Source organism: Gekko japonicus, unplaced genomic scaffold (genome assembly GCF_001447785.1).
Source record: "Gekko japonicus isolate JY-2015 unplaced genomic scaffold, Gekko_japonicus_V1.1 scaffold1154, whole genome shotgun sequence".
In the NCBI taxonomy this organism is placed as follows: Eukaryota; Metazoa; Chordata; class Lepidosauria; order Squamata; family Gekkonidae; genus Gekko; species Gekko japonicus.
In genome coordinates this window covers 135,867-148,296 of record NW_015163636.1, presented here as the reverse complement: position 1 = coordinate 148,296, position 12,430 = coordinate 135,867, and the positions used below count along the sequence as shown (strand labels likewise).

The 12,430-nt window shown below is 44.7% G+C and overlaps 1 protein-coding gene across 1 annotated transcript in view; it reads right to left on the bottom strand.

Annotated features, from left to right (window-relative positions):
- LOXL2 (lysyl oxidase like 2) overlaps positions 1-12,430 on the bottom strand; it is a 119,032-nt gene that overhangs the window by 46,764 nt on the left and 59,838 nt on the right. Inside the window, exon 5 of the mRNA XM_015407575.1 lies at positions 2,438-2,660. Within this exon, the coding sequence (XP_015263061.1) occupies positions 2,438-2,660 (223 nt within the window). The remainder of the gene's footprint in view (positions 1-2,437; positions 2,661-12,430) is intronic.

Genomic DNA, 12,430 nt, shown 5'->3' with positions numbered 1-12,430 from the left:
TTCTGTCTTTCTCTCTCCCCCCTCCCTCTTTCTTTCCCTCTCTCTCTCCCCCCTCCCTCTTTCTTTCCCTCTCTGTCTCCTTCCTTCCTTCCTTCCTTCCTTCCTTCCTTCCTTCCTTCCTTCCTTCCTTCCTTCCTTCCTTCCAGAGCTCGTTGTATGGCGTCTACAATGAGCCTTATTCCTAGTGAGGCTATAAAAACCAGTCAAGAGAGGCTGTTATGAGTGGATGCAACATGTACAATAGATGCTAAGTCACCCCCCCTCTGCCTTGCCTGACTTCTGTACCCCTGACCTTGGACTGAGCGATTCTGCCTTGTTTGACTTCTGGCATCTGTTACTCAGAGCCTGCAAGCGAGTACAAGTAGACAGATCACTTCAGAGTTTTTACTGATATCAAAGAGCCATCAAATCCCTCCAGTCACCAAGCCAGTCACCAACTGACAGATGTCTTGTTGGGATGTACCAGTTCCTAATATTCTGTAGCTAATCCTTCCTCTTCAGCAGTTAGAATGTTGAGGAGTATGCCGTGACATCACAGCAGGAGAATGTGATGGAGAAGCTGAGATGGAGGCTTTCCAGGAGACAGATGCTATCTATCTATCTATCTATCTATCTATCTATCTATCTATCTATCTATCTATCTATCTATCTATCTCTCTATCTCTCTATCTCTCTATCTCTCTATCTCTCTATCTCTATCTATCTCTCTATCTCTATCTATCTATCTATCTATCTACCTACCTACCTATCTACCTATCTACCTATCTACCTATCTATCTATAAAATTCCACAGAATTCTTTTCTGTCAGTGACCTATGACAAGTGATGTAGAATTTGGTTCAAATTGGTATCACATTTCCTTTGTTGTGATTTCATTGTCTGGTACTGACATGAACAGTTTTCCAGCCATGACAGTTTGTCACATCATGAACATGACAGGACCACAAGTCTGCATTTTTTGGGTATGGTGCTAATTTGGCATTTGTTGCTGGCTCTAAATATTCATTTAAACAAAACTAAACTCTGAGCTTGGGCTGGATGTTCCTATGTGAAATTTGTCAGTTGCAAGCCACTATTATATAAAAGCAAAGGGAGACTGATGCATGATTGTCCAGATCTAACATTTATATAATAATAAAAACTGACAGTTTGAAAGAAAGACGGAGCAGCAAGTTCAGCACAGCCAGCCAGATTAGCAGTTGACAGGCCCAAGCCAAACTACTTGGAAGAAGAATGCAGCAAAGGTTTGCTATGTGACTTGTCAAGTGCCATTTCCAGCAATAAACAAATCTCACACTGTCCTTAGCCCAAGAAACATCCTGAGCCAAAGCAAGAAGAAGGTAATAAAAGAGGCCTTGCTCTCATGAAGAGAAACCACAGCGACTGAGAGTGAAACAGCCGAGAGTGCCCTCCAAACAGACACACAGCTTTCTGCCCTTGGAAGACGAACTCTGGATAAACAAAAAAGTTGGTTGTGGTGGGTGCTTATTGTCAAGCATCAATGTCATCACCAACAGACTTCTCTCTTCAATCCATGGAGCAATCTGGCACCCGTTTTCAAATGTTTGTGATTTTGTTTTGTTAAATTGAAACAAACTTATACATGTGCCACTTTAAACAATTATATATCATAAAAAGACAGCCTGCAGCATGAATGGAGGAATAAGATGAAGAGCTGACACGGTATTCAACTTGTTGGTATGTGTGTATAAGAAGACAAGTTATGAACTTTCGTTCACACTATGGGTGAAGAAACCCCTAATGCCACTTCTGGGATCACAGTCCATCTGTGCATGTACACAGTTCTGTACATGATACCCTATATGCAGAAGGAATTCGGGATAAACTACAGTTCATCATATTGGAATATTTTATTCTAACCTAACATGGCCCTGGACTGTGCAACCCTTTGTTCATATTCAAGGAGAAATGAATGGGGCTAAACACCCAAAACTTCACAACTGCTTGACCACAAAACAATACTCTACAGCTTTCAGTCTCTTTACGGCAAGTGTCTTGGGCTCAGTATTTTGGAGAGCCCACCAATAAAAACAATAACTATAATAAAAAACTAAGGATAAATACAATAAAAGCTATCTAGGAAGATTCCATAGACATTAAAACAGCTACGATAGTCCCTTTATAATAATGTCCTCCTGTGCAGTTCACCTGATTTTGCAGAACGATAGGAGTGTGGGAGCCCTCTTGATCTTGTCAGGCCAGCCATTCCACCAAGCAGGGGGCCACAACAGAGAATGCTTGGGTATGGGCAGCTGTTGGCTTTGCACATGTGCAGGAGCAGCACCTTCAAAAGGCTTTGCTCAGAGGAGCAATCCTACTGCAGCAGAATTGTATGTTCGTCTAAATGTCTACAGCAAACCAAAAGCACCAGAAAAATCATGTTCTTCGGCGAAAGCTGAGCAAGCCTCTTTCTTACCTCCTGCCGGAAGGCTTTGCGGAAGCCAGTGCGGCTGCCCGGGGCGAAGGCACGGCCAGGGACGCAGCTCACCACAGCAGGCATTCCATTCACACATGTAATGTTCCCCCCGAAAGCTGTACTGATGCGATTGCCCACTTTGCAACTGGAGAGATGAGCCTCAGTGCCTTTGCAGTCTACGGAGTAAGGCCAGTATCTGTGCTTCTTTCGGATTGCAGTCATCCTTGAAGGAAGGACAAAAGCATAAGCAATGGACCACCACTTACTGAGAGGATGAAAGACAGATGTACCTAGATCAGGGGAAGCAACATTTGAACTAGTAAAGGGGAATTTATTTGACACTCTGCTTCCATCCAGATCAGGTATATTCACCACCCAAGATGTTTAACTTTAAGTTCATTTATGATATTATACCTGGTGGCAGTATATGCATGCAACAGAGAAGAAATCCTTTAAGAAACTATGCCTCTATTGTCAGGGACAGGACAGGACATTTAAATCTAAGAGGATTGCCAATGAACGGCTGTGTGTGTGATCCTAGCCAGTTTTTTTTCCATACTTTAAGGCTAGCTGCTGGGAAAACAAGGTGCAAAGTCCCCCCCCCCTTTAAATTTTTAGCTTGTTTTTAAAGTAATTTTTAAATTTATAGCTATTAGTTGTATTGGAAATGAATGACTTTCCACTGTCTCTTAGCCTCAGACTCCAGAAGGGGACTACAGAAAAGTCAGAGTGATAGATAGGTCAGGACCTATGCATCCCTTCCTTTCTATGGCTCTGCTACTATCTCTTTGATATACAGACTGCTACTCTTAGGGAGTCTTAGGGAATCTTCCTTCCTTCCAGTTTGGTGTAGCGGTTAGGAGCATGGACTCTAATCTGGGAGAACCGGGTTTGATTCTCCACTCCTCTACATGCAGCTGCCAGTGTGACCTTGGGTCAGTCATAAGTTCTTTCAGAGCTGTTCTCTCAAGGGCAGTTCTTGAAAGAGCTCTCTCAGCCCCACCTACCTCACAGGGTGTCTGCTGTGGTGAGGGGAAGGGAAAGGAGATTGTAAGCCACTCTGAGACTCCTTCAGGTAGTAAGGGGCGGGGTATAAATCCAATATCCTCTTCCTTCTGGCTGCCACATCTCTCTCACTCCATCTTGCAACCAGAACATGCTTTCCTGCATCTCTGCCCATCCTAATTAATTTAGAGCACTGTTTCCCAACCTGTGAGACAGGACCCAAAACTGGGTCACAAATCCTCTGCAAGTGGGTCATGGACCAGTGCTTTCTAATGGCCGCCCTGCCCTTTCCACTGCTCTCTTCTGTATTTTGGAAACCAAGATCTGGCCCTGGAAACAAGATCTTCCATGGTATACATTAGTATGCCAGAAGGTTGGACCAGAACCAATGAGTTGAAATTAAATCAGAAGAGTTTTCAGCTAAACATTAGGAAGAACTTCCTGACAGAGCAGTTCCTCAGTGGAACAGGCTTCCTTGGGAGGTGGTGGGCTCTCCTTCTTTGGAGGTTTTCAAACAGAGGCTAGATGGACATCTGACAGCAATGCTGATTCTGTGAACTTAGGCAGATTATGAAAGGGAGGGTAGGAAGGGTTGCGTCAATGCTAAGTTCTTGTGGCCCAGAGAAATGCTGATGCCACATTGGGGTCAGGAAGCAGCTTTTCTACAGGCCAGTTTGGCTGGAGATCCTGAAGGTTTTTTAGTTATCTTCAGGGTGTGGAACCGGGGTCACTGGGGGTGTGTGGGGGAGGTATTTGTGAATTTCCTGCATTGTGTGGGGGGTTGGACTAGATGACCCTGGAAGTCCCTTCCAACTCTATGATTCTATGGGTTTTTTTTCTTCACTGCGTATGCATGTTGATTGAATAAAATGTATCCTCATGGTTACTAGATTGAGTTTCTTAGAATCCTGTAGACATGAATATGCCTCAGATCAGACCGTTCGTCCATCAAGGTCAGTATTGTCTATTCAGACTGGCATCTGCTCTCCAGTGTCTCAGGCAGTGTCTCAGACTGCTGGGCCCTTTTAAGTGGAGACGCCAGGGATTGAACCTGGGACTTTCTGCATGCCAAGCAGATGGTCTACCACTGAGCCACAGCCCCTCCCCTAACCCCCATCTTAAGAGGAGAAGAAAAGGAGAATGGAGAAGGAGAAAGGTGGTCAAAGGCTGGAATGTAATCTGCCTATGCAAAGGCTGTGCATGTCAGAATGCCACTTGCTTGGGGTTTATAGTGGGGGCAGGTGCACTCTTTGCGTGAAATTTGTTGGTTTCCCGAAAACATTTGATTAGCCATTGTCGAAAATGAAATGCTGAACTAGATGGGTGCTAAGTTTGCTTAGGGCCCCCGAACCCTTGGGTGAGCCTTGGAGGGGTCACCATACAAAGTAAATTTGGACTTGTGGGTTGGGAAAGGGCTGGGAACTACTGGTTTCGCTTGCTAAAGTACAAAAGGCACTGTGGTGGAACGTGCCTGCTTGGGAACGGACTTCCTTCTTCTCCTGCCTGTCCTCTGCCCAGAGGAGGGGAAAAAAAGTTTAAAATGCAAAATGGAGGTTTGGCTCATTTCGAACCTCCCAGGACAAAATGTATTTCTTCACAGGCACCATGTAAGATTATTTCCTCAAGCAGCATCCTAAGGCATATTCCCCTGTGCACATGTGCCTTGAGCATCCTACTCACCTTGAAAGGGTTAGCAGACAGTTGGTGCACTGAGCTGAACAGTGTAGGCTCCATCTCTGGACCCAGCAGAAACACTGGATTCCATGGTGGACTAAAATATGGAGGGGTAAGATTTAGGCTGCGGTCACACAGACTAAATAATCCACCTTCAGTGCACTTTCCAACTGGATTTTACACAAGAGGCCACTTCCACTCTGTCATTTTTGTCACTCATTTGTCCCTATTGCTTTGGGTCCGTCCCCCTTTTTCCTACTACTACTAGAGAGACTGGGACGACTACTAGAGAGAGCAAAACACATGCGGGGGGAACCCTGAATCAATAGGGACAAACAAGTGATAAAAATGACAGTGAGGAAGTGGCCACCGGCAAAATCCAGTTGGAAAGTGCATTGGAAGTGGATTATTTAGTCTGTGTGACTGCAGCCTTAGTAAAAAAGCTAGCTGATTCCAACCCATACAGTCCACTCTATCAGTGTACATAACCTTCCTTGCCTGGTCACTTGGAGGAGATTCCTCCTCCCTCCAGACAATTGCTGTCTACAAGCTTGGTCCAACTGTAGAGCCAAAGGGTAGAGACTTCCAAGCAGGATGGAAAGATGCCTGCTTGACACCTCTTCTGGCCTCTCCAACCTTGTTGAGGACTTTAGGGTGTCATAAATGGCTAAAAGTGAGTATGTGTGGGTAGGCAGCAGATTGAGGCTGTGGTCCACACACACTAAATAATCCAATTTCAATGCACTTTCCAATGGGATTTTACTGTTTGTGAACTGGCAAAATCCTTTTGGAAAGTGCATTGAAAGTGGATTGAAAATGGACTATTTAGTGTGTGTGACCGCAGGCTAATAGAGTCCCCCCCCCCCGGGCAAATAATTTGGAGGGGGAATTTTTCCAAGGCACCTTTGCACCATCACAGAGGATTATCAGGCTATCTGTTCCTTGGTTCCCTGTCCTCTGTGCTAATTATGCATTGAGGTTGCAGCCTTTAAAACATTTCCGAATGAGTTGTTCCTTTTATCCTGGTTTATCTGCTGCCTTGGACCAAAGACTTACAAGACCTCAGTGTTAAAAGCTTAAAGCCCAGGGACCATTTCCAAGAGCAAAAGGAAATCCACCATGACAAATCAAGGGCAGCCCAGCCGGGCAGGGGCTTCCAAAGCTCTGCGGTGGCATTTTGTAAGAATAACTCCAATAAATTGCCGAATGTCGATAAGGCCCCTTGAAAAGAAACAAACCAACTTCCGCCTGTCTGAGAACACAAAGCAGACCTCTGCCTTGTGGAGAGAAAACTGGACAAAAAGGCTTTCAACACCATCAGATGGGAAGGATTAAAGTTGCTATGGAGCACAGTTGCAATCCTGTACTGTACTCTTTGTGGCAAAATCTCAGCATGCTATGGAGCACAGTTGCAATCCTGTACTCTTTGTGGCAAAATCTCAGCGCAATTCCCTGATGTAGAAATGGGGAATGAATGGTAATTGATGTGTTAAAAAAATTAGCAAAAGCCGATCATGGAAAATAAGTTTTAATATGAGCTTAAGCTCAGCCCCAGAGCTTGTTTGTGATGTTAGTATGTGGAGTAACAACACACATTAGGGTGCATCAACAGTTCACCAGCACAAATCTAAAATTGGGGAACAGGGCTTCCAGGTGAGGAAAATGGGACTTAAAGGCATATTTGTCTGAAATCAAATCTTTTTAGAAACTAAACGCTGGCGGGAGCACAAATAGATTCGATTGGGTTGTGGGGAATCCTGGGATTCCACAATGGGAAGATCTGAAACGGAAGACAATCTCTCTTGACAGCTTGCCCACAACTACTACTCTTCCCTTGCAATGTGCAGTCATAGGAGCTGATGTGGAATGGGATTCCTTACAGGAGGAAATCAAAGAACAGTTCATAGTTGACAAAGGGGTGTGTGTGAGTTGATCAAGGACCTGCTGGAGGAACAAGAATCTCTGTGACGGGAAAGTGAAAAGAGTTGCTGCCTATCATCAACCTTTTAACTAAAACTGACATTATTATAGCTCTGTTGATTCTCAGATGCAATTTCAGAGTGTCACTTATTTTTGCAGTTCCACTGAAGGAAATAATGCTTGGAAGTAATTCCTTACTTTTTGTGGTTTGTGCTCTCCAGAGTGATATGATTTCAGAAACAAGGAATGATCCAGTTGTGACAAATTGCCTGTTCACACATGGCTTTTGGCTGGCTCCACACTCACAGAAATAATTTGTCTTGCAAAATTTTTGACCGACTGCGTCTCTTGAATTAGGTTAAATGGGCAGCATCAGGACAGTTACACGAACTTATGTTGAATGCTTGGGTGGATGTCAGGCTGACCTGTGCTAGAACCTGGAAAACTCACTCTGCATCAAGTGAGCAGTTACCAGTCTTAGAGTGGAATTCTATGGTTCTGCTGTGCTGCTGATTTGCTGGTGTCAGTGTATGTGGCATTATTCTCACATGGATTCCCAAACACTAGGATATCTTCAAAATATACAAGTATAGGGGACTTTGTAGCAGCCTGAATAGCCCAGACTAGCCTAAGCTTGTCAGAACTTGGCCGCTAAGCAGGGCTGGCCCTAGTTGGTATTCAGATGGGAGACCACTAAGAAAAACAAGGGTTGCTATGCAGAGGAAGGCAATGACAAACCACCTCTGCTCATCTCTTGTCTTGAAAACCCCATGAGAGGTTGCCATGGTTGGTATTTAGATGGGAGACCACTAAGGAAGACCAAGGTTGCTATGCAAAAGAAGGCTACATCTGCTCATCTCTTGACCTGAAAACCCCATGAGGGGTCACCATAGGTTGGTTGTGACTTGGAGGCACTTAATTATATCCCTATCACATGGGGATTTCAGTGAAATGCCAAACAGAGTTCTACCCTTCTATGGTTCAAATTAGACATGACTTTTTAATTAGTTGGGTTGGTGTCCCCCCCCCCCATGGGGTAAATAATGCCCCTAGAACCATTTTGGGTAGAGGGACAGTATGTGTGGGAAGGCTGAAGCCCCTTCGCCCCATGCTGTGGATTATAGTCCAAACTGGGCCCCTGCAGTGCTTGGGAAATTATTTCCTTGCGGTTGCTGTGGGGCATGAGAGTTGGGTTAAAAAGTCATGTCTAGTTTGAGTCCAGTCCAATGGTCCCTCTAAGCTATGGAGTCTTGTGAGCAAAAATTCTGCCTTGTGAGCTACTGGCATTAAAGTTGTGAGCAGGTGATTTGGCCACTGCATAAATTAATTTGCTCTGGATCCATCCTTCCTGAGCTAAGATAAAAAGGTGTGAGCCAGAGGCTAAAAACCTGTGAGCTAGCTCACACTAACTCAGCTTAGAGGGAACACTGGTCCAGTCCACAGAAGTCAAAGTCCTTGGAAGGGTGTACCTCCGCTTAGGGACTGCACCATTAGGAGCCTACAACTCTCCAAACAACATAACTGGAGTGTACGTCAAGCTACTAAATCAGCAAAGCTGACAGCATGACAAACATTTCAATCAAATTTCAGGGTTTGCACAATTTTCATATAGTACAGTTACATGTTAAAGAGGAGAACTCAATTCAAGATGAAGGTCTGAGATAAGGCTTTGCAGACTTCACATACAGTAACAAGGATTTCAGAATGGTCAGTTATAGTATAATATTTTGGGTATGCTTCCAACAAAAATAATAAACTATACAGAAATAAAAAAGGAATTTTCTACTTGCACTGGCCATTCAGGTTATAGATCAGGAACTCTTGGCATATGCCCCTTGGGACTGGGCAGCACAGTCGCTTGGCATGGCAGAGAATGTCGTGTGCCAGGATAGTACCAGCTGACCTCAGAGGTCCTTTGGGGATAACGGCTTATGTGGTGGTGAGGAGCTTAGAATGAGTTAGCAAAAAGCCTGAAAAAGTTTGACCAGGAAAAACAGTAGGCTAGGAAGCTGACGGCATTTTTAATTTGTCTTTCCTTTTAACGTAAACTGCACAGTCAAAAGGCAGAAATTAAATGCCATTCCAGAGTGAGAGTTTGGCAGGAAGAAGGGCGATGAACTCAGTTGTTTGCTTTAACCAAAGAGCCATCTGGGAATCATTTCACCTCCCGCCATCCATCGCGGAACGCTACCATCTCACGTGGGTGACCTCAGCACGTAAAAGCTGCGGTTGAAGCAGGGGATAACATTTCTTGGTTATGCAGGCAAGAGAGGGTTTTTTTTGTTTTTGCAAAAACAAGAGTCAGTTTATTGCAGCAGAAACCCAGTCCGGAAACTGGGTTCCCAGCTGTGAAATATATCATGGACTGGAAGGTTCCACCCTTGGGAAAGGCTATTGACAACATTATGCAAAATGAAAGCAGAGAAATGAGAAATGTGCCAACTGGGCTTCTGAGCTGCGTGCAGAAAGGACTAGATCCAAATGACCAGTGAGAACTTTCACTGGAGTTTTGTTAGCTTTCCCTTTAAGGCAGCATTTGAAGCCATAAAATGAGTGTATTATGGAACACCATTTGAGAAAGAAGGTACTGCTGGTTATCGACAACATATAAAGTACAAATCTATCAGTGTAGTGATGGTGTTATCTAATCTAAGTCAAATGGATTTAGACAGGTTCAACTCTGTTTAGGACTGCACTGATCAGAACTCAAAACAGAAAGATTTAGGTTCCTCCTGTGACCTGGAAACTGCAGGGAAACATTTAGTTCAGCTGCCCTGATGGAAACCAGTGCCAAGCTCCCTTCTTGAAGTCGTTCTCAAGCCTTCTGGGGTCAGAGCGCACCTCCATATCTGCCAAGCAACTGTACAGCACATTGCAGAAGATGTTGAGTCATGCTTTAGTTTACACAGACACATGGCACATTGACCAGGCTTGTTGCTGCTAACCCGCATGGACTGAAAGTGAAGCCTAAACACACCCATTGTGGGGAAGACCATTTTTAAAAAAGAACACGCTAATTATCCTCCACCACTACCAATCTTCTCACTATAGAACGCCCAAGATAGAACAAGGGAATCTACTTTAGCTTTTTTCCCTTTAAGGCAGTCAGTGTAACTGGTAAGGTGGGGAGAAGGAAGGAGTAAAGGCTCCATCTACACATTACAATGCCCAAGAGTTGCCACCTCCAGCTTAGGAAATTTAGGAGTGGTGCCTCGAGATTTAGGGGTGGTGCCCACGGAGACGGAGCTCAGTAGTGACGTGATGCTGTAGAATCTACCCTCTGCAGCTGCCATTTTCTTCAGGCAAACTGATCCCTGTTATCGGAAGACTGGCTGGACTTCAAGGAGAACTCCAGGTTCTACCTGGAGGGTAGCAACCCTACAAAGTCCTGGTGCTTGTCGGGGAGCAAACCTAGGACTTGTTACTACACATACAATGGGAATTTCGTGCCTCCCAGACACACACGGACTCTTTTCTGTTTGCAACCACAGCACACAGGGAGAAGTACTTATAGTCTCTCTCCACCCCCACTGTTTTTGCATTTTCAAACCGCCCTACGGAACCACTATTGGCTTTGTGATAAAAATCACATTACGTATGTGGCTACACATGATTTTCACAACCAAGCCAACAGTGTTTCCACGGGGCAGTGTGAGGATGTGAGAACAGTGTGATGGTGGTGAGGCTACTTCTCCCTGCATGCTGTGGTTGTAAACAGAAAAGAATCAGGGTGCATCCGGGAGGCACAAAACTCCCATCCTGCATGTGATACAAAATCTCCAACAAGCATGAAGACTTTGTAATGTGTAGGTGGCGCCTCAGCTGGTGCCACTGAGCAATGATCGGGGAGGGGGGGATTTGGGGGGTGGAGCCTGGGGAGTGGCAGGACCTCAGTGGAGTAGAATGCCACCTACAAATAAGGACAGGGAAGATTCCCTTTACTTTACTGCTCTATGGGGGATAGTTATGCACTAACTCACCAGCTGTGCTGGACCATTTAAAGGGGAAAAGATTGTCCAGGTTGCTGATCAGAGAATCCCCCTGGTATGAAAACCACTGCCTTAAGATGTCTGTGTATACGGAACACAGCCACATAGGATAAAATTCTAGATAGAGCAGGATGACCAGATATATGTTGGCAGGTCACCAAAGCAAATGAGAGGAGCCTGTCATACAGCATACAGGAGGGAGTTCACATGGAGAAATCTCTTAGCCCGTATTGTGGCAAATTCTTTAGCAGTGAACATCAGGCAGTGGCTTTCAGAGGTCCAGAGAGGCAAAGAAAGAACTTTGCTGTAAGCATGTGATCTTTTGTCCCCATGTAGAGAACACAATGCAGAGTCCACCTGGAAACACTTATTTACTGATGCTGGCAAAAACAAAATGAAACAAAAAAATTTCTCTGGACTTAAAAAAAAACCCCTGTACTGAATGTGCTTTTGCATGATTCTAATCCATTAGCTGTTTTGTTTGGTCATTAGCTTACTAACGAAAAACATGAAACACAGCCAGTGAAATCCTGCAGACAGGGACCTTGGGAAACATCCCTACGGGCGAGCCAGAAGAACAAGCTAAAAACCACAAGCATTGTGCCTTCAGGCCTCCTTCTGCAGTTTGCTCCATAGATCAGGGTAAGACAACAACAAAAAAATCCAAACTGTTTCTCAACATGAGCTAAGCTGCAGCTGTTTCAAGGCCTTATTTATGGTAAATGGTGGCGGCAGCGGGGAAACCCTGTTCCGATCATTAGCGAGAAACAAAACATATCTGCTATATCTTTTCTTGCAAGCTGTTGCTCAGATCCTGGCTGGACCAAGGTAAAATGGATCAAGTAACAATCCAGTATTGTGATTTAACTGGTGAGTAATTTGTTTTAGCTCCTCTTCTGTTCTCACTGAGGGCTGATCTTTTAAAATAAATCACAAAGTAGAATGCTTCCAGGGCTGTATCTCATTTGTACTGCTTTCAAAGAGCTCAGGGAGGTGTACGTGGTTCTCCTTTCCTTTTGTTTCTCCATATAGCAACATTGTGAGGTAGGCTAGCGACTGTCATGAGACCAATGAAATTCATGGGTCTTTCCAGACCCCTTCCAACACACTAGTCAATACACTACAGTGACTACACTGCACTGATTCCAGGAGGGGGCTGGCCTGTTGGAATGCTCACCGTCCATGTAAAAACTTTCCTGCATATTCAATGCCATTTTTCAGTACTTTTAAAGCCAGTACATATTCTTCCTGGTACCTACAATGTGGAAGTTGTGAGTCTAAGCCTCACCAGTGCACTCGCTTAGGGGAAAAGACTATGGCTGGGGTCACATTGGTGGCTTGGCGCGGCACAGGTGCTGCTCTTTGCACCGGAACAAGTAATAGCAGGAAGGGGAGATCAGACAGT